Genomic DNA, 22997 nt, shown 5'->3' on the forward strand with positions numbered 1-22997 from the left:
AATGAATGAAAATAGTTGTGGTTTACCTTGCTTCTTGCAGAAAGAACCATCTGTATGTATAGATCCAGCTATAATATTTCAGGTATGTTTACAGCATTGTTGCTGAAAAGCTGAGTGTGTTGTTCATAGTATTTACTGCACGAGGTGACTCTTGTCTTGTTTTACTATACAGTGTGCATGAAAATATTTTTTTTATCCTTTAAGAGAACTTCTCCTTGCATTTTTATTGTGCTGTAATGGGACAGTACTTTTGGAAGTGCTTTTGGAAGTGAGAATTTCCTGTCTCTAAGTCTACTCTGTGTGCTGTGAAAAATTTACCTACCTTTGGAACTGTTAGGAGTTTGGGTTGAGACAATGACTTACCAAGCAGCAAGATTCTATAGTGGGAGGAAAGGCAGCATGACATAGCCTGATCTCATCTGCTCTCAGAAGCTGAACAGGATCAGTTCCTGGAAGGGAGACCTCCAAGGAAGGAATGACAAATCACCCCTGCTTCTCACTTACAAATTCCCTTGACAGGGTCACCATCATTTGGCTGTTAGTCGATGGCACTTTAGAATCATAGAGTTGGAAGAGACACAAGGGCCATCAAGTCCAACCCGCTCCATGCAGCAACACACAATCAAAGCACTCCTGACATATGATCATCCAGCCTCTGTTTAAAAACCTCCAAAGAAGGAGACTTCACCACTCTCCTAGGCAGTGAATTTCACTGTCAAACAGCCCTGACAGTTAGAAAGTTCTTCTTAATGGTTAGGTGGAATCTCTTTTCCTGCACTTTGAATCCATTACTCCATGTCCTAGTCTCTGAGGCAGCAGAAAACAAGCTTGCTCCCTCTTTGACATGACATCCCTTCAAATATTTAAATATAGCTATCATATCCCCCCTTAACCTTTATTTCTCCAGACTAAACACCTTGGCTCCCTAAATCTCTCTTCGAAGGGCATGGATTTCAGACCTTTTACCATTTTGGTTGCCTTTCTCTGGAGACATCAATATCCTTCTTAAATTGTGGTGCCCAGAACTGAGCACAGGTGAGGTCTGACCAAGGCAGAGTAGAGTGGTACAATTACTTCCCCCAATCTAGACACTGTATTCTTATTAATGCATCCCAGAATTGCATTGGCTTTCTTGGCTGCCATATCACACTGCTGACTCATGTTCAGTTTGTGGTCTACTAAGACTCCCAGATTCTATTCACATGGTATCAAGCCAGGTGTCACCCATCCTATATCTGTGCATTTCATTTTTCTGCCTAATTCTGTAGAATCTTACATTTATCTCTGTTGAAATCTCTCTGCAAATTTGATTAACATGCCCTCTTTTTCATTATCAAAGTCATTGATTAAAATATTGAATAGCTCTGGGCCCTGTGGCACTCTACTACTCACTTCTCTCCAGCATGAAAATGAACAATGGATGAGCAGTCTTTGTGTTTGGCCACTCAACCAATTACAAATCCATCTAACAGTTGCATTGTCCAGTCCACAACTTTCCAGCTTACTTGCAAGAATGTCATGGGGCACCTTGTCAAAGACCTTACTAAAATCAAGGTATGCTACATCCACAGCATTCCCTTCATCTACCAAGTTTTCCTAGCGATCAGTGTTTTAGCTAATCAGGTGGTTTGTAAGGGCTGTGGATACTAAATTATAGCAAGTAAAAGACATTTATTTATGAATGCTTATATGCCACCTCAGCCGTCAAGACTGCTAATTATATAAATGATAACATTATCAATGCAATAAAAAGCTATTTGCTGTTGCACTGATGTGCAATGTCAATTCCAAGACAAAATTTTGAGTGCTATCATAGCATTGGGATAATGCTCTAAGATTCACTCAAAACTCTATGGTTAAACTAGAGCTTATTATAGTGTCGTCCTGATGTGATGACAATGCTTCTGTTTTTGTGCTGTTATTAAAGAACCATATTGGACAATGCCAAATTGCTCCCCACTGTCTCTCACTGCCTCATCAAGCGTCAATGGGGAGCAGACACTGCCCAGCTCCCCCTACCCTAAACACATACAAAACAGGGCCCAGTTTGATTTTCTCCAATCATGGGCAAGTTGGTCTGTAAAAAATTGCTCTGGTCAATAAGAGCAATAATAGTCAATATGAGCAATTTTAATTGTGTCTGGAAACAAATTGGCATCCAGTGCTTCTGACAAAGATTGGGGCAATGCAAGATACCAGGCAGGCCCCTTGTTATCACATCTAACAACTGAATTGTTGAAGCAACTTCTCACAGAGCAGGTTATGGTAATCTAGTCTAGACTTTACAATGGCATGAGTGACTGGCCAGGTCAGCTTATCCCATGAATGGGCATAGTTGGTGAATCCGCCTGGAATGTAGGTATGGCAGAAACAGGGACAAGATCAGGAATGCTGTCAGACTGTGAAGTCGGTCCTTCACGAGTAGCACAATCAGTCCAGGAGACAGCTGTGCAGTATGAACTTTATCTCAGCATTGTAGTACCTGCAGCAACATCTCTTCCATCTTGTCTAGATTCAGATTCAGATTATTAGCTCTCACGTTTACTTATGGCCAGCCTTGCTGGTAATTATCTCTGTGTGTGGTTTTAATAGCAAGGCAAGCTTTTACTACAATGTGCTTCAGATCAGACCATCTTTATGAGTGATGCAATACAATGAAGCCTCGCCCTCTTGTTTAGAAAATAAAGGTCAGTACTTCTTTTGTAATACAATTATTTGAAGGTCTATTGCAGTGAAATAGACTTGAATCACATCCAGATTCTTGCGCTGACTTTGTTCTTTTGCTTTGATTCTGTGTGAGGATCTTGTGTTGCAGTTTATATATGTTCCTTCCCTATAAACAGTTATTATAATAATTGCATACCAACACTTTCTTTTAATTAGGACACAAAAATAGCTTCACTGGAACGTAATATAAGAGACCTCGAAGATGAAATACAGATGCTGAAGACAAATGGAATCCTGAACACAGAAGACCGAGAAGAAGAAATCAAACAAATAGAAGTTTACAAGAGTCACTCGAAGTTCATGAAAAATAAGGTACTTTCAAATTATGAGGGAAATTTACGGTGCACTATGCAGAGTTACTGCACCATTGAGTTTAGTGGGTTTAGACCTATGTCTATTTAAGATTGCACTGTTAGGTTCTAGTAGAGGCTGTGGGCATGTGATTGTCTCAATTCTCCATCTGCAGAAACAGGTACTGAAACAATTAGTGAAAAATCTTCTTGAAAAGAAAGTTAATTTTTGCAACTTCCATTGATAGCTTACTGTGGTTGGAGGAATTCCCATGCTAGAGTCTGTGTTCACAGGCAACCTTTTTTATATTTATGTCAAACCAGTATGAAAAATGGGGCAGAATTTGAAATCATTACCTGGAGGAAAAGTATGTTGCCACAGAATTAGGAGGTTCCTTTGCTCCCCTGAATAAAAACTGTGACAACACCATTCCTGTTACCAGTCCTCTATCAAATCCTCCTTGCTGAGTAATTATAACAAATGCATCTGTCTGTCTGGAGACCATTGAGAGCTTCTTCATGTGGAAGGGTTTCCTTGCAACTGATATTCATGTCCTTGCATCCTGATATCAGTATTAAGAAAACATTAAATGTTAGCTGTTTCTACAGATTTTAGATACTGTACACATTTAGAATTTGCTGCAATAAAAATACCCAGTGTAACTTTTAAACATAGACCCCAGGAGTCGCCTCTTGAATATTAGCTAGCAACTCTGTTACTTCAAGTATAATAAAAGAACTAAACACAAATATAAGTAAATGCAAATATATTGTCGAAGGCTTTCACGAATAAATATACTTTATTCTGCATTATTATAATCGAAATAGTTTTTCAGGAGTGACCTTTATGAGTTTGGGTTCATATATGGCTAGGCTGGAATATTATAAGTGCAAAGAGGAAGTTATAATTAGAGGAAAGAGATTCTTTGCTTCTTAAAAAACAGATGAATGAGAGGAAGATGGTTTTGGCATACCTGTCGGATCAGCCCTTTGATTATCATGCTATGTTCTGATGAAAGTCTGTACAGCCTCTTTCAGCAGTGCTGCCCTTCTGTTTGGTGTCCTTGCACAAAAAGATCTACTTCTGCCATTCATCATAGGACCTTTCAAGGTGGAAAAAATATTTATATGGTTGTCAGCAAAGAGATCTTATTATGCCCTGTCTGTCGAACCAGAGATCACTGATAAGGACCTCTGATAAATAAAAGTCCTGATTGATGGCAGACAGAAGAACAAGGCTCTTTTCATAGCCAACAACTCTAGGTGTTATAATGCTCCTTAAAATAAGTTAGATTTAAGGACTAAATATATAAAGACCTTTCTAATTTGAATGAAAAAATGTCTGCATGTCTGCTAAAGGCAGACCACTGTGGAACACTACTTATTTTCCTAGAAGGCTATGCTTTATCAAGGACTTGTACTTTTTCCAGTGTAGAATTCTGAGCCATTAATAATAAACACTTGCTTCCCAGATTCACAAGCATACAGCCTTTCATAGTTGAGTGAACACATAGAGGGAAAATTGGAGAATGAAGTGGTGAGAGTGGAAAAAATGGCTAGAAAGAATTCACTTGGCATTACATTTTTGGGGACATATTTGTGCTACACTGAGAAGAGTTCTCTCTTGCATGATTTATTTTCTATAAAATGAACGTAACCTAGAAATTGTTTAGAACTTTGTACATGTGCAAAAATGGAAACAAAAAGTGAATCAAGATTATAAACATACAAGCATAAAAAATGCTGTACTCTGCCCTATATATATATGTGTGTGTGTGTGTGTGTATGTGTGTGTGTGTATATATATATATATATGTATATATATATATATGTGTGTGTGTGTGTGTATAGATGTGTGTGTGTGTGTGTGTGTATGTATGTATGTATGTATGTATGTATGTATGCATGTATAATTTATTTATTCAGTGTATTTTAAATGATTATTACACCCCTTGAGCCCTGCTGTGCTAGAGGGTGGACAGCAAATGTAAGTATAAATCAATAAAATAATATCAATTGATTGTTTTCCAACAAAGTCAACTTAATTGCTATCAGTGAGTTATGCTAATATTGCCAAAATAGGATTCTCATCCTGGCAGAGCCATTTGCTAGAAAGCCATCAGTTTTCTCCTTTGTTGTTAATTTTGACTGGTTCTGAATTCAGTAATCCATAGCAGTCTTTCAAAGGAAGAAATGACTATTACACAGGAAGCTACTGGGCCAGTCCTGGTGCTTGGTCTGCACATAGCTTTGTAGGCTGAAAGCACCTTTTTTCTCACTGCATCATAGGAATACAGCTTATTCAGTGCTTATTCTTGTACTCACACTAATTTGTCAGAGGATAAATATAAATGACCATTTAACACCATGTACATGTATTTGATACTGCAGCCTCTGGTAATGCCTAGCTAATGTTGAAGAGAATTTTACTATTTGCTTATTCCCCCAAATTTATGAACTAGTATGGACATTGACATGAATTTACAAACAACCTGCTTATCAGTTTTAAGTTAACCTTCAGTTGAATCATGCAGACTACCATTGTAGAATGTTGTTATTGTGAGTGATCAGATCATATGTGCCTTAGACACATGTCAGTGTGAATGAATCTGTTTTCCACGGTACTAGGGTAGACTGCGTATAAAGAAGAAAACTTGACTTACAGGAATGCAACCAGTCTAGCTAAAGATTCGCACAAGAGGCAAGAATCTTTACACAAATTAGGAAGAATACTGAGACCTTGAGTGTGATGAACTCAGAGAGATATATTGAGCAGAATAATTAGCACATTCAAGTTATCACAGTGTCAAGTGTAGAACAGCGGCGTGGAATACTAGAATCCTCACATTAAGCTGCAAATATTCCAAATACCCTTAGGCATGCTGTGTGATGTGTAACATTCAAGAGAGGAAAGGCAGGAAGTCAGAAGAAATGGTGTGAAACAGGGTCTTATAGCTATCTGTTCAGGTTTCAGGCAGATTCAAATCTTTAGGTAAGCACCCAAATGACTGGGCAGCCAATAATAAAAAGGTAAGTTCAAGAGAATGAGAAGTGAATATGTTAGACACTTATTGTGTGCCAAGAATAGAATTTATTTATTTATTGCTTACAAGACAGTAGTTGGCTTCAGCAGGCAAAAACCTCTCCTTGTAGGAAACAGAATGGCCAGATAGAGCAGGTAGAGAACGGTTTGGGGACCAATTCTGGTTTCAGTGATATGATCAGAAACTTGAAATGAAAACAAAAGATCCCCTTTCCTGGGCTTGGAGAAAGGGTGATAAAAGAGTTCCCAGCTCTTGGGAATATATTCAAATAAAAGGAGAGGAATTCTCAGAGCAGGAAGAAAACGTGTTGTAGGCAATCTTCCTTATCTCATCAAGCTTGGATTTTCCAAGGATATTTCAGTTAGCCCATACTGGAGTAGCGGGACTACAGAACCTTTTAATCATGAGTCTAGGTTTTTGTCAGTAAGAATGTTTTGCCTCAGGTTCCTTTAACATCATTAATCACTGAGAAATTCTGATTAGCGGTTTGGAACTTGGCAAAGGACTTATTTCTGAGGCTGCATTTGTGTAAGGGTCTGTTACTCCAGTCAATAATTGGGACTCAGGAAAGGTTCAAGAACTTTATTGAACCGTGTCAAGACCTTAGCTGTAGAAAGCCGGAGATGAGGGCTCCAGCTTTCTGGCTCACATATATCTCCAAACATTTCCCTCTTCCAGACTCCCCACTCCCACCTGTTCCCACAACAAGCAGCATAAGAAAAGAACAGTGTAAGACCTATTTCACTAGTTACAAGCACAGCAACTGAAACAGAATGGGCCATTAACAGACAGATAACAGCAATGCAGGTGTGACCATGGCATTGCCCCGGAGATGCCAGGCCCGGGTGGGAGCTGGGCCTAATATTTTGTTTCTAGTGATCATGGTGAGATAAAAGACAGATAATACTGAATCCTGCCCTATTATTGCTTGGCTTTCAACTTTTGTACTTTAGATGACCTGAAACTCGTTTTCTGGGTCTCATCTGGGTGGCAGAGAAAAGCTGGCCAAAATGGAGAAGGATCTACCAAAATGGAGGCTTGATGGCAACCAGGAGGTCATCACTATTTTAATACTTTCCATATGCATCATGGCTACATTCTTCCCATTTTTGTTATAATGTGAACATTTTATTTACAAAATCAAAATAATGTAAAATTCCAAGGATGTAGCTTTGATAATATGACAAACTAAGTGTCTTATGGTATTTTATACAATGACATATTTGAGCAAGAGCCCATTTTGTCTGATGCATGAAGTGTTAAATTCAATTGTTCGATTTCTACTCATAGCTATAACTGGGAGAAAGGGAATTCCTTTTGGTGCGACAGTTCTATCCATCATTATACTATTCTGAGTTGTGTATACCATAAAATATTGCTATTTACCGGTTAGAGAGCGCAACTGAAACTGGAGGTACATTTCATGAATATCTCAAGAAATTCACTATTTCTGGCCGTTTCCGCACGGCAGCCGAAACGGCTGGGTCGGCGCTTCTCGCGCCGACCCGAAGACGCTGGGACTGTCCGCACGGACGGTCCCGGGAAGAGGCGGGCAGCCGGCGCCGCGGAGCGCCAGTGCTCGCACGACCCGGCTTGTCCCTGGGCCTCTGGCGCGTCACGAAGGCCTGGGGACACGCCCCCTGGCCCTGCACGCCTGCTCGAGTGGCACAGGGCAGGGGGGCGTGTCCCCAGGCCTCGGCGACGCTGGAGGCCCAGGGACAAGGTGAGTGCCGGGTGGAGTCGAGTGAAGCCGCTGCGTTCGCCGGCAGCGGCTTCACTCTTGGCGCTTCCCTACCAAAAAGAGCGCTAGGAAGCGCACTGGGGAAACGCCGGCTCCAGGCCGGGCGGGCGGCGCGAGGGCGGCGCGGCTGCGCTGCAGCTGCGCCCCTCGTGCGAACGGCGGCCTGGAGACGGTGTTTTTACCGTCTCCAGGCCGTCATTTTCTGCCCGTGCGGAAACGGCCTCTGTGATTGTTTTGGTTGGAAGCTAGAAAAAGGAACAGAAAAGTCACCTTATTTAAAGAAAAGACCAGAAGTATTTCCCTTTCATGGTTGTTTTAATTTCTTAACATCATCACATAGTGAAATCAGAATGGTTTATATAACATTTCTAGGAAGGCAAACATAATGGGCTCTGTGATGGGACATTGTCTCTATGACTGCCTCTGAAAGAAACCCATTTTTTAAAAGTTGCAGATTGATGAAAGGAGCAGCTGCAAACAGATGATGAATAGCCAGCTGTAAAGGTGGCCAGAGAAGGTTGTCATGAAACTTTTCATCCCCAGACCCTGCCCTTTGCCTCTCAAAAGTTCATAAACTAAAATCTGATATTCCCCTAAAAACCGTGAGATGATCTTTACACATAAAAATAGTCCAGGATTTTTATCTTCTTTTTAGCATTAAATAATGCCCCAAACGAGTTATTTTAATGTCTCATATCTTTTTTTTAACTTTGTGAGTGGCAATTTTTACTAGACTGCAAATCATCTAGCTGGAATTTGCTTTCCATGAGGAGCAACGTGGAGTGTATCTGCAATGAAATTGTCACCATGTTTTTGACTGCCCGTCTATCAAGGCATTTGCTTTATTATAGATTAAATTAGGAAGATATTTGGGAAATGATCAGGCAGTGTGATGGCCACATGCTATTTATACAAACCACATGCTATTGTACACAGTGACTTCAAGTTTCCACCCATTTGTATTACTCTCACCTTATTTTTATAGGTTTTGGCCCCTTTTCTCTGTTTTGCTTATAATGAGTTAGTGGTTCTTTGCCATATACATGGAAGACTGCCATTTGTGTACCAAAAAAAAATCTTTAAAAAGAAATATTCTTCAAAGTAAGTTTTCTGCTTCAGTTTTACCCTTGAAGGCCTCTTCTTAGTTATTGTGCAAAATTGGGGGTTCCTTCCTCATTCACTCTTGTTTTATCTTCAGATTTTAAGCCTGTTCACAGATCCTTGTTGTTGTTTTTTTGTTATCTGTAAACAGTTCCTAGCCAATTCTTAAGTGTGTTTAATAAAATCAATGAGTCTCCCTCCTGGATGCACCCTTTAACACGATGAGGGGATTTGTGTGTGTGTCAGAGAAGTTGTGATCAAAACCATAAGCAATGTTCAGGAAGAAACTGATCACACATAGGAGACTTAAATGCAAAAGTGGGAAACAAAGTAGAATGAAATGTTGTTGGAAAATTTGGGCTAGGAGCACAAAATAATGCAGTGACACATAGAATTCTGTGAAAACAAGTTGTTCATTGCGAACACGTTTCAGACAGTCAAGCAGATGACTGTATATGTGGACATTACCAGATGGCCAATACAGAAATCCAATAGCTTATGTAACTGGAAGCAGAAGATGGAGAAGCTCTATTCTCTCAGCTAAAACAAGACTTGCAGCTGATTGTGGGGCAGCTTATAAATTGTTAATATCAATTTTTTTAATGAAGTTGAATAAAAATACCCAAACATTCCTAGTGCCAAAATACTATCTGGGCAACAGTCTTGAGGAGTTTAAAAACCATGTAAAGAAGGCTTATCTTGAGGAAGTACAGCAACCTGTTTTATTTAGAATAAACTGGTACAGATTATATATTACTAGCAAAAGGGATTGAAGACTTGAAACTACTGATGAAGATTAAAGCAGAAAGTTTCAAAACAGGATTACATCTGAACATCAAGATGACAATAGTAATGATTACTGGTGAATTAACCAACTTTAAGGCTGATGATGAAGAAATTGAAATTTCTGGAGATTTTCTATTGCTTGGCTCCATCATCAACCAAAAAAAGGACTGCAACAAAGAAACCAGAATAAGATTGAGACTGAAAAAGGCAGGCATAAAGGAGCTAGAAAAGATCCTTAAGTATTTCATTTACATTTCATTTATTGAACTTATACCCCGCTCTCCCCCATAGGGCTCAGAGCGGCTAACAACCAACAAAACAGAATACCAGAATCAAATATGAACAATAAATAAATATGAACAGCAACAAGTACACCAAGTATAAAGATGTGTCACTGGTGACCAAGATCAAGATAATTCATACCACAGTATCCCCATTACAATGTATTTGTATGTACATCAGGCAATGAAAAAAGCATACAGCAAGAAAGTAGACTCATTTGAAATATGGTGTTGGAGGAAAGTTTTTGAAAATATAGTGGATTGCCAAAAAGACAAATCAGTGGGTTCTAGATCAAATCAAGCCTGAACTCTCCCCAGAAGCTAAAATGCAGCTGTCATGTTTTGGTTACACTATGAGAAGACAAATGTCATGGAAAAGATAATCTTCCTGGGAAAAGTTGAAGGCAGCTGGGCAGAGGTGTAGCTGGGCCAAACTGCGCCCGGTGAGCATTCTATATTTTCCACCTTACAAAGCCCCCGCGGCACCCTCCGCCCCCATAACACCACCGCTTTCCCCCTTCCCCCTTCCCACACTTACCTTAGTTCCTTTCCTTTTTCAGAACTTTTTCAGGCTGCAAAAGGCCTGTTCTCAGTAAAAATGGCCTGATGGGAACTATACTTCCCAAGAGACCTTGTGAGCCCCAAGATCTCCTGGGAACTGTAGTTCCTCAGGCCAATTTTTTCTGCGAACAGGCCTTTTGCAGCCTGAAAAAGTTCTGAAAAAGGAAAGGAACTAAGGTAAGTGTGGGAAGGGGGGTGGGGTGGGGTGCCGCAGGGGGGCACTGCAGGGGGAGAAGGGGGAGGGGCCAGGGGCTATTTTTCATGACCCCCAGGCGTGCGCCGGGTGCATGGTGTACCCCCCATCCCCTTGCAGCTCTGCCACTGCAGCCGGGAAAGAGCAAGACTCAATATGGGATAGATTGATTCAATCTCAATGCAGCTGTGGCCCTCAGTTTACAAGATCTGAGCAAGGCTGTTATCCATAGGATGTTTTGGAAGTTATCAATACATAGGGTAGTCATAAGTCGGAAGAGACCTGACAGCATTTAACATACACACAATGAGTCTGATCCTAAGAACTTCAAGTAGACCTTTATTGTCTCCATTTGGTTACTACTGATCTTCCTTCCCTCCCCCCCCCCCAAAAAAAACCCCAGTCAAGGTAATAAATTCTATGGAGGAAAGCAAAAATTTTTGTGTAAATATCCCACATGTGCAAGTATATATAGTTCTGTAATTAAGATTGCTTTCTGGGTTTAATTTCAGAAGAATTTATTTCATATGTTGAACTGAAAAAAAAATCAGTGTAAGAAATATTTCCCTGAAATATACTACTCTGTAGTATTAACAGCTGATAAATATTGTACTTTATTGATCTTGAGCATATGGCTTGAGCACTGTAAATTTATGTTCAGAATCTAGATTTTGTTGGCTATTCCTCCAGTTTAAAATATTTTATTCTGTTCTCTGAAACTGTAGCTGTGGGTATACTGAATGCAGCATTCGGAAAAGGTATGCTCAGTATTCCTTGAAGTACAGATAAAACCATTTCACTAACTCCTAATTAAATAGTAGTTTTATCCCTTACAGTCACTTGAAAAAATACTGAACCAGTTGCATAGTAACAGTGGTAATGCAAATCCATGAGCATTTCACAGGTGTGCTTTTCTCCCCTTAAATACTTGTTTTAAGTGGCAGTTCCTTTCTTGTCATTCTATCCATTGCAAACTAAATTCACCTGCACCTTTTTGTATCTTACATCAAAACCCAACTGAGCATTGTAGCTATACTAGAAAGAATATATACAATATTACTTGTCAAATATGTATAAATAAATGTGAACCACCAGGATGCAGTCTAATTTACAAAAACTGGTGAGACTTCAGATATTTATTCCATGATAACAGCCCACATACAGTGTTCACTACTTTGCTGGGAAGCTGACTTAGGCTGATACACACAGTTTTCATATTCTTTCCCTCTTTTCATGTTTTGGAAGGGGGAAGGATAGTTGAATATGGATAAGGCATGCATGCCATGCTCAGGTAAAAACTTACTCACTTGTACACTCAATTCCAAGGTTCTTCCATCCACCTCATAACTTTAGGCCATTACCAGGAGGGTTAATTTTTGAACCAGATCTGAATATTAAGACTTTGTGTCAGTTACAAATATCCTCTAAATGCTGTGTTAGTGCTGTGAGAGCTGCTTCTCTATAGATTTATCACCTCCTTAAACTGCTACAACTACATGATTTGTTTGATTCCTAGCCAGGAGTGTGGCTCAATGTGCTGTGGCAAAAACCTATGTGGCTAGCCCTATTCACATAGTAGCAGGCACAGGATATACACAGTACAGTGGTTCTGTGCAATGCACTCATAGAAATGTTTGTCCAATAGCACAGTAATGTTTAAAGGGCACCTTACTCATGTCTCCAGATTAGTGTTCTGGAACCTTTGTCCTTGAATACATCAGAAGCAAGATACAGCTATGCAATCCTGATAAATAGCAATAAAAGAAATCAAATTGAATGCAAGTTACATATTCTAAAATAAGTCAGTTTGGAATAGCGTTCTATGAGATTTTCATTTGTCTGGAATATAAGGTTAATTGTCAGTTCTCTGAACTATAAAATGGTATGGCATGGAAATTACGGGGCTATTTTTCTTATTGCAGATTGACCAGCTGAAGCAGGAGCTTTCAAAGAAAGAGTCAGAACTTCTTGCCTTACAAACTAAGCTTGAAACCCTTAGCAATCAGAATTCAGATTGCAAGCAACACATTGAAGTGCTTAAAGAGTCGCTTACTGCCAAAGAACAGAGAGCTGCCATACTTCAGACAGAGGTAAGAGGTTTTATTATCATCTTCGGCAGCAGAAATGTTTAGTTAATGGAGTGTGTCAGAATTAAAATGATGTATTGGTTACTGTACTGAAGACATAGTGTGACCCTTTTTTTCAACTGGTTTCCAAATTGTATGATAACTTGAGGTATTAATTGATGCCAAGATCAGCTCTGTAATAGTTCAAAATATGAGCTGGCTTTGATAGCAGGTGAGCATACGCTGGAACAGGAAGATTTCTAGCAAGAAACTCAAAATGTGTATGCACATATAATTTAATTTCCCCTTTGCTGCTAGTATTCTGTATAGTTGCTTTCATTTATCTCTTTTATAAGGCTCTTTGAGTTGTACATTTGGAATTGGCTTACAGTTCAGAAGAATACACACATTTGTACAAAGCAAATAATCGCTTAACTGTCAAGAAAAAAATGTGCTAAATGAACATTATAGATCTCTCTGTGTTACTGCCAAAATGTACGTTATGCAAGAGATATGTGAATATTTCCCAGTACTTTTGAACTTGAATGGAAGCACTGGCTCTTTGACTTTCATTGGATGCACAGTGGGGGTGGGGTGCTTGATCCTTTCCCTGCAGATTTTTTAGAGTTAAAACCATCATTTCTCACATAGGAAAAAAAATTAAGACAACTGGGTAACTTTTTCCCCTGGTGGGAAAGCAGTTTGATCAGAAAAACAAAATGTGGAGCAAGAGTTAGCTACTCCTGGCTCTCCTGCCACTGCTTCAGTCAAATTCAGGTCCCTCTGGGGCTGAAGCTATTAAATGCTTTTTTCATAATCTGTCACGTCGAGTGTAACAAAACACACACAACAACAACTCTAAAATAAATTCAGGCTTACTTAAGACATTATGATAATAAAAAAGATTTAGCTGTAGTTTAATCTTTAATCTTACAGTAATTACATTGACATGTTTCAAATACTCTCATGACTGAATGTCTTCTTTCATTTGATGAAATGAAGGTTATGATGGATTCCTCTTAGCCACTCTTAAAATAGTTTTCTAGTTAGCAGGTGGGTTCAATCACTTCAGCTATGATATCTCCTGTATCCTAAGGCTGAATGAAGCAGGAGGAGTAAATATTCATTTTTAAGAGGATGAATTAAATGGAAGAGTCCTGAACATCATCTTAAAAATTAAGATTTAAGCCTTGCCTTGTGACCAACTCCTGGCATTGAACCAACATGATAAGATGTTAACGGATCCCTTTGTTTCCTTATTATTCCATTCTTTCGCATTTGGTAGATTACAAACAGTTCAAGCTTGAGCAGGAAGCATTTTGTTGTAATTTGTCATGTAATTATGTGTTAGTGTCTCTTCTTACATTAAACAGAAAGTCTGTCAGAAACATGAAAATTAATAATAAAAATTAATAATAAAATAAATTTATTTATTTATTTATAATTAGTTTTATATACCGCCCCTCCCCCGAAGGGCTCTGGGCGGTGAACAACACAATAAAACAATAGTTACAATAAAAACCCCATTAAAACAACAATCAATAATATTATATTGGCATCCAGTCATAAAAACAGAACTTCATAGATCCACCCTGGAAAATAAAACAGAGAAGCGGAGAACCCAGAATGTAAAGAAAAGGAGGGGGAAAGGGGAGGGGGCATCAGCGGCCGGCCCCTCCAAACGCCCGGTGGAACAATTCGGTCTTACAGACCCTGCGGAACTCTCCAAGATCCCGCAGGGCCCGGATAGTTGGTGGTAACGTGTTCCACCAGGCAGGGGCCAGGGCTGTAAAAGCCCTGGCCCGGGTAGAGGCCAGCCGCATCATCGAGGGGCCAGGGACCACCAGTAAATTGGCCTCTAACGAACGTAGAGGCCGTGTAGGGACATATGGGGTAAGACGGTCCCGAAGGTACGAAGGTCCCAGGCCGCGTAAGGCCTTAAAGGTAAGCACCCATACCTTATGAATGATTCGGAACTCAACTGGAAGCCAGTGCAGGCGGCGCAGCACAGGTTGGATATGTTCTCTAAAGGCACCACCTGTGAGAACACGCGCCGCCTCATGCTGGATCATGCTGGATGTGAGAATATATGGTGAACTGATCTGTAATCTATAATTGGTTTAATCAATCATTAATCAATTAAAGCTTTAGTTGATTAATAGGTAGATTTTCAAACTGCTGGCCAATTTTAATTGATGGGACTGTGAGTTAAAGGACACATATTTCTTTTTAGTTTATTTTGGTTCTGATGTATTTTTTTGCAACAGGAAAATTAAAGGACAATATCAGAGGTAGTCTTTGCTTTTAATAATGATAGTTGTATCCACAAAATAATGCTATGTACGTGTCTTTTACTGACGGGTGAAAAAGCAGATGATAACGCAAGGCTACTTCCACACAGGGATGATTTCCTTTTTTTCTGCCGTTGCTGCTATGGATGCCCTGGCAATTTGTAATGGTGATGACTTCTGTATGGAGGTTTTCTCTGTACTGTTCTTTTGTACTTTCTATACTCCCCCATGCCTCTGGTGGAATCTTGCCCCTTTAAAAAAAGTTAGTACAAATATTGCTGTAGTCTTAGGACCATGGGCGCTTCATACTTGGAAAGGCGCTACGGCTCAGTTGCAGAACATCTGCTTGGCATGCAGGAAATCCCAGTTTCAATCTCTAGCATCACCAGATTTTTTTTTAAACCAGGTAGTAGGTGATGTGAATGATCTCTACCTGGAGAGCTGTGGCCTGTCAGCAGAAATACTGACCTTAATTGTCCAGTGTAAGGCAGCTTCGTGTGTTCAGCAATTTAACTAATACTGATTAAAAAAAAACACTGTAAAAAGTCCCACTGATAGTGGTTGTCAGAACGTCCTTAAACCAAACAATCGAAACAGTTGTTGATGAACAATGATTTCTTTATTGCAGGTAAGATTAGTCCAGTACAGTACGAAGACGTCTCTGGCTGCCCCAGCCAGGACGTATCTATTTTAAAGTAACCAGTATGCCCATTCCCCCTGCCCACCATACAATCATCCTACAGCTGCATTACAGATCAAAGTATGTGGCCTTCACTAGCTGAGCAGAGGAGAGATAAGCAGTCAGGAAGCAGCAGAAGAATAGGTTCACACAGCAGATTCACACAGACCAGAGTTCTCATCCCCCAGTACTCAAGCCACCCTGACAGTGGTGGGGAATGGTGGATACAAGTCAAAGAGGTATGGCACTGAAAACTTGGAAGGGGGATGACTGTGCAGTGTTGTTGGTCATAAGTCACCAAATGAACTGCTTAAGTTTAGGAAGTAAATCTGAGAAAGAGCTCCATGTGGAAGCACCTGAAGTAAAACAGGCATTTGTCTAAATGGTTAAAATGTTGTGGATGCCCTAGGTTTTTTTGACCTTTAAAGTTCTAAAATTACTTAGGTCCAGAATGTCTGAATTAGTTCCTACTACCATGTCAACTATAACGGACTTGCCCCACCCTGAAGGGCTGGTGAGTGTGAAAGGACTAATGAAAAGGCCTTAGTAACAACCAGAGTTAAGGCAGCAGGCTCCAGTATACAAAAGACCCCATTTGATTGGTCAAGAAAGGCACAGTTGCCTATGGCCAGGGTTAGGGGAGCTAAAGTGCGAGCAGTATATATAGACAGAGCAGAGCCCGACATTGGATTCACTCTCTCTGAAGAGACTCTGATACAGAGATCAGAGTTGAGTCAAGATTGGGAGAGAGATTCAGGAAGAGCCAGAGTTTGACAGAGAGCGGTCTGTCAGATCTGAGCTGAAGGATTCTGTCTCAGCAGTGTTAGCTGACAGAAGTCCAGTCACTCTACAAGCTGGGGAGGCATGTCCAAAGAAAGGAGGCCCTGAGTTTGGTGCAATGTGACGCGCCAGTCAGTGGCTTGACAGTGAATATTGTCCAAACCTAGAGTCTGCCCTACCCCTGTGTAACACCAGTCTGGGAAAAGCCCGATCCAGGGGCAGTGAGGCCAGTTTGGGATTAGTGTGAGAGGGGGAGGTCTTATATGCCAGAATCTCACAGGGCATAGACTGTGTGTGTGTGTATTCAGTGGGTTGTGGATCAGAAAGGACTAGTGTCTGTCTGTGAAAAAATTTAGTAGATCTAAAGCAAAATAATTCCTGAACTGTGTCTGTGTCTCTGTGTGAAACCTAAGTAATATCTGAAGCTCTGTAACTTTTAAGTGAAAAGAACCTCTCTGAAACCATCAAGCGTTAGTACCTCTCTGAGCCAGTTTAAGAAGCCTTTCTTTTGTTTTTAATATAAATGTCATTCGTTGTGTTCAAGTTACCCTCGTGCCAGCCTGCGTTTGTGTGTGAGAGGTTGAAGAGTGCCTGTCTGAGAGACTAGAATCCCAGCCAATTTTGAGTTCCCTCCATTTTTGTATATGAGACTCTGAAGGACATTCCCCTCACACCAAGAGCGAATGTGAGGTGGGATCCTTTATTATATTTGGCAGCCAGCAGCAGTTTTGGGATTCCCAGTTCCTTCTCTTTAATGGCAGCAGAGTAAAAAGAAGATCCCTGAACACTAGCCTGGGATATTTTGGGTGGCCAAGGAAACCCCACTGGTCAGTTTAGTGGGAACCTTGATTGTAGGCCACACATGTCCCGTTACAGTTGGTGGCTAGAGGTGGGATAATATCTCTCCCTCGCCCTTGAATATAAGGACCCTGTTACATCAACCAACCAAATACTGGAGATCTTCCAAGGAGCCTTCCTCTGGGAACCAGTTTTAACAGGGGTTTGGCTTGCAAGAACATGGGCTAGTCTTTTTGGGCTGCTGAACCATGAGTTTTCCTTCACTTTGGAACAAGAAAGGAAGTGGAAACCAGTGTCTGAAACCATAAATTGATACTTTGTGGCAGTGCTATTTGTTATTGATTTTATTGTAAGAATTATGCAACAAACTACCTTGAGAAAATGTTGGGAAATGCAGTCTCTAAGTAAAAACCAGCATAAACAGTGATATACGTTGACCCCTGGGGGGAAAAGGTAGGGACTCAAGTCTCATGTATTTAAGAGAGGATCTACTAGGGAGGACATTTGTACACCAATCTGAATTAATGTTGCTAACAACAAGGGTTAAATTTTAAAAGTTTTGGATGTGGTAGGTCAAATTTTATTTCAAGGATCTGGACTATGTCGATGCCCCTGCCAACTCCATAGTTATATTAAATGAAATTGTTTCAAGTCTATTTTTTAAAACACAATAACCATGTACCTTGAATGATACTATTAACATCAACTGCTATACTACTATACAAATGGTTTTCACCCTCATTTACAAGAGGTAACCTGCAGGGGTCTGTGGGAGGCATCTCATTTCATTCTCCCCAATTGTTTCCAATGGGAGCTAACAGGAGATGGGGGCTACCACTTTGAGGGTCCATAACTTTGAACCCCCTAAACCAAAAATCACCAAACTTGGGTGGTATCATCAGGAGAGTCTATGGAAGATACCCCACCTCACAGACCCCATCAAAAAATCCCCATTGGCTGCAATGGAGCCACTTCAGAGCACAGAATCTCCCAGCTTTTCAGTAAGTTCTATGGGAAAAATTAATTGTTTTCCCCACCATTTACTTCAATGGGGCTTGCTTTTATGCCCAGCTGGCTCTGTGCTGGAGATTTTATTGGGGGCTCTGGGGGGAGGGGTCTTGCTCTGGGTAGGGGCATCTATTTCCCTAAGGGCTGCTGATGTGTCTCCTGAAAGGAACCAGCCAACTTTGCTGAATTTTGGATGGCTGGGCATTCGTTCTGTAGGCATTAGGTTCACCTTCAATTGGCTGCCCACAGCATTTGCCTCTCTCCCATGCAAACTTCAGCAAAGTTGGCTGCTGGTTCCTTTTGGGAGACTCACCAGCAACCCTGTGGGAAATTTGGTGCCCCTACCCAGAGCAATACCTCCAGCAGAACCCCCCCCCCCAATTGAAATCTCTACCACAGAGACAACTGGGCATAACAGCAAGCCTCACCCCATCCCACACCGCCTACTGCTTTTTTGTGCCACTGCAGCGCCATGGAGCATGGGATGCGTGATTGTTCTGTTCAGACATGTGGCTAAGGGCTCAGGCTTTAACGTGATGGTGTTTTTGGGGTGATTTAGTGCAAAAATCATGAGGATCCATGAGGATCCATGTTTTAAAGCAGGGTTTTGTGCCACTGTGGTGCCACGGAGCATGGAATGCATGATTGCTGTGATCAGAGATGCAACCAGGGGCATGAGCTGTGATGTGATGGTAATTTTGGGGTGACTTAGTGCAAAAATCATGAGGACCCATGAGGATCAATGTTTTTAAGCAGGTTTTAGTGCCACTGCAGTGCCACAGAGCATGGGATGTGTGATTGTTGTGTTCAGACTTGTAACCAGGGGCATGAGCTGTGATGAAATGGTGATTTGGGGGTGGCCAAGTGGAAAAATCAGGTGCAAGGGTGCCAAGCAGGGGCAGGGATTCAAACCTGTGATCCCAGACCCTACTCTGAAGCTCTAATCTCTATACCTTATGGCTTTCATATAGTGGCAAAATTACATCTGCAGATGACATAGATCTGTCCCTCTGGAGAAAATGACTAACCTGGAAGGTGAACTGTATGGCATTATATTCAGCGGAGGCCTCTCCTTTCCCAAACCCTGTCCTCCTCAGAATCTATTACAGAATCTCTAGGAATTTCCCATCCTGGAGTTAGCAACTTTACCCAGACAGGGCCCCAATAAGTAGGGTTATGCATTAGGCAAAACCAAATTACCCCCCCCCCCCGCCCCCAAACGCTCTTAGTTTTTTTTTTTGGGGGGGGGGGGTTCTCCTGACAGTGTAAGGGAGCCCAAAAAGTAGATTCTGAAAAATGCCATTTTTTTGGCATTTTTAAGTCCCTTTGGCCCCATTGCCATTGAAAAGATGCGGAAACCCCTCTACTCCTCACTTACATGCTGACTTGCGGCAGTGCATATGGTCCCACAGGCAGCTGAAGCTCAGCATTAAGCTCTGCACTGCCTGTGACCTTTCAGACCCACATGATCTTTGCAGGATTGGAGTTTTTTGGGGTTGGGTTTAATAGATTTGAATCTTTTTTTGAAAAAGTTAAAAAAAGCTAGGGAAGCACCAGTTTAGGGAATATGCTTTCCCACATTTTTTGGATTTTTTTTCAGGCTTGAAAATATGAACCAGAAAAATACACCCCCTCTCCCATGATGTACAGCCCTACCAATAAGTCCTTCCTGAAAGGCTGAAATAGGCCTGGGAGGAGCCCTGCCTCTTCCCCCTGCCTTTTATTGACAGAACCAAGCCTGGAATCTGTGGTAGCCTAGCAAAAGGCCACTAAGGGAATCTGTTGCTTAAAGCTACAGGTATTCAATTTGTCATTTAGGGCTTTTTTAAAGCTTCCAAAATACTTTTATTTTTAGATTTCTATTTTTCTGCAAATCTGGGGTATTGTTCAGGTTTGTAGAACAATCTGTATTGCCCCTTCACAGCTCCAATCACTGTATTGCCCCTTCACAACTCCAATTTTCTCAGATTTGGCTTACTTAGCTATTAGTACATAGAATGATATAATCATTTTTTATATTTTTTCCCAAAAAACTTCTGGCATTTTGATAATTGAATCTTGTACAAAAGTCTGGGTAGCAGGTTACATGACATTTTGAACAATTTATGTCACACTTAAATAATTAAATAGCCTAATAAACAGATGCGGCTTTAAAGCACAGCAAGCTACTTTATATGTCCCATTGAGGGCTAGGTGATTTCCATTCTAGGCTTTGAAGTAAGTAGTGTGACCATAATGATTTTATTGGACAGCATCACAAAGAGCTTTCTTTATTTTCTGTCTTTAAGAGTTCTTTGTAAAAGGAAATGGAGAAAGTTTCTTAATGATGTCCACCCCTTGCAGGAAGCAATTTGGTTAAAATTAGCTGTAATTGTTCATGTGCAAGAGGTATTTGGCAGCAGACCTGAATACATTAAAGGCACCTTTTTTTCTGAGAGGATCAGATGGAAATGAGAGCCTCCATATTTGTAATAGGTTAATAGGACACTTAGACTTAATGCAGTGGTACTCATTTCGTAACAGAGTAGAAATGCTAGGAATTGCAATCTGAGGAAAAGACATGTTGTCTGTGTCAAATGACCTTGCAGATTAATTTCTTAGGTTTTTGTAAGTTTATTAATTAGCAGTAATAAATACCAGGGGAGTAGTATTCTCTGTTGCCTGACCTATAGTAAAGGGTTTCTTCAGAAGAAAATTCATCCTGATTCAGGATGTTTTCATCATATTTGAGATGGATTTTATTAATTGATAATTTGAATTCAAATAATCCTCATAGTGTAAATTTATATAAATTTATTTGCAGATCGGATTATTCATTCACGTACTTTCTAAATACCAAAACTTACATATGGTCATGTTACAATTTAAAGACTGTTTTGTTGGAAAACAAGCTTTTATGGACTAGACTTCTTCATCAAATGCCGGAAATATTATATACAAAATAAAATTGTAGACATTGGCATTTGGACTCTGCACTGAACGGTTACAAGCTTATTGTTGTCCCTATTCATACATCTTGCACTAGTTTTTATATATGTTTTTCTCCATCTGTTAAACTGCATATATATTCTACCTCCAAAAGTTACCACTTAATGAATCTAAAATAGCCTTTAGTTCACATATAGCTGATGACAAACCATTTTTTTGTTTTTGTCACAAGACTCGTTCCTTTTTAATTTTTTTTTACTATACCATACTAACTTCTGGAATTTGTTAGTACTAATTGCTTTTGGAGGCTGTCTTATATATTTGGAAGGATTTAAAAAATATTTGTTATAACCTTTCATCACTGTAAAAAGTTTAATGCCTCCTGTGGCTGAGGGAGGAAGGAAAAGTCTCAGGGAACATGGCTGCCATGTGGGTGGGAAAAATCCAGGTTTTTTCACTCACAGCAGCCTGCTTGGTTTTACCCTGAGCTTTCCAAAAACTCCAGGTCAAAGCAGGTTTGAAAAAGATGGGAGAAAAGCCAGTATTGATAGGTACACAAATGATGTACAACGCTATGGGGAAACAGATGAAAAAAAACTTTCTTCCCAACAACATTGAAGCCAAGGCAGATAACCCATGTGGAAGTCATCAGAGGCTGCATACTTTACTAAAGTGAGACTGAGGCAAACACTTTCCAATTCTGAGATGGTGCTGAGGCCATCAATCAAGCCAGTACTAGAACAAAACAAGACTCACAAGTTTTGGCCTCATTCCTCCTCATCCTTACTCTGATTATGAACTTGAAACTGACTTGATAGGACAACAGCAAACCTTTTATAATATTCTGAAGAGAAAAATATTATGAACATCAAAGTTAATATTTTCCAGTCATTTATCAGCATGGTGAAAGCATGAGTTTTTACATTCCTCTATACTTTATATGTATGGTGAATTGTATAAATCGATATCAGTGGTTATGAATATGAACTAATGAATGCCATTTTGGCTTAAACAACCCAAACAATACTGCATTTTAAGCATATGATTATAATTTAGCCTTGTGGTTTTTAATAGGTCTTGTTTTAGATTCCATATAAGCATACATAAAGTCTGCAGATAGTAGTTAGAATGCTTGTTTATGTGTAAAGTGCCATCGAGTTGACGAATGGTGTCAAGGCAAGTGAGCAGAAGAGATGGTTTGCCATTCTCTTTCTCTTCCCTTAGTGGTCTGTCTATTCCAAGTACTGACCATGCTTAGCTTCTAAGATTTGAGGAGATCAGGCTATACCATGCTGCTTTCCACCTTCCCCCATCACAATATTATGAAGTGATATAGTTATATATTTAACACTGTTCAAGCAATCAGTTTTTATTATTATTGTATTGGTGGGACATCTGATACTTGGCCTTCTGTAAATGCAGCTTTGCTACGGTAGGCATTGTTTCATGTTTTATGACAAGTAACTTACAGCCTTATCCAAGAGCCAGGCACCGCAGCTGCTGCCCCCAAAGAGACTTTCCAGTGGTGTGGGGAGGCTAGAAAAGTCACATAGCCTCCCTGCCTCAATAGACTTATGCCGCCCAAAAGGTTGGCTTAAGTCTGAACTATGGGGTGCTGGTGTAATGCTGGCAAAGGCTGGGAGGGAGCTAGCTAAAGTCAGCTCTTTCTCTGGCTATGCCTCACCCCGCCTCTCCTACGCCAGCGGCAGGGTTCCTGGGATGC

General features: G+C 40.4%; 1 protein-coding gene across 10 annotated transcripts in view; it reads left to right on the forward strand.

The window, feature by feature from the left end:
* Window positions 1-22997, forward strand: part of ERC2 (ELKS/RAB6-interacting/CAST family member 2) — a 660221-nt gene that overhangs the window by 145418 nt on the left and 491806 nt on the right. For 9 of the 10 annotated variants that reach the window (XM_048488069.1, XM_048488071.1, XM_048488072.1 and 6 more), the window contains 2 exons: window positions 2884-3039; window positions 12647-12814. In XM_048488069.1, coding sequence (XP_048344026.1) covers window positions 2884-3039; window positions 12647-12814 — 324 coding nt within the window. Of the gene's footprint in view, window positions 1-40; window positions 83-2883; window positions 3040-12646; window positions 12815-22997 lie in introns of all 10 variants that reach the window. The other variant, XM_048488070.1, reaches the window with a different exon arrangement.

Source organism: Sphaerodactylus townsendi, linkage group LG03, assembly GCF_021028975.2.
Source record: "Sphaerodactylus townsendi isolate TG3544 linkage group LG03, MPM_Stown_v2.3, whole genome shotgun sequence".
In the NCBI taxonomy this organism is placed as follows: domain Eukaryota; kingdom Metazoa; phylum Chordata; class Lepidosauria; order Squamata; family Sphaerodactylidae; genus Sphaerodactylus; species Sphaerodactylus townsendi.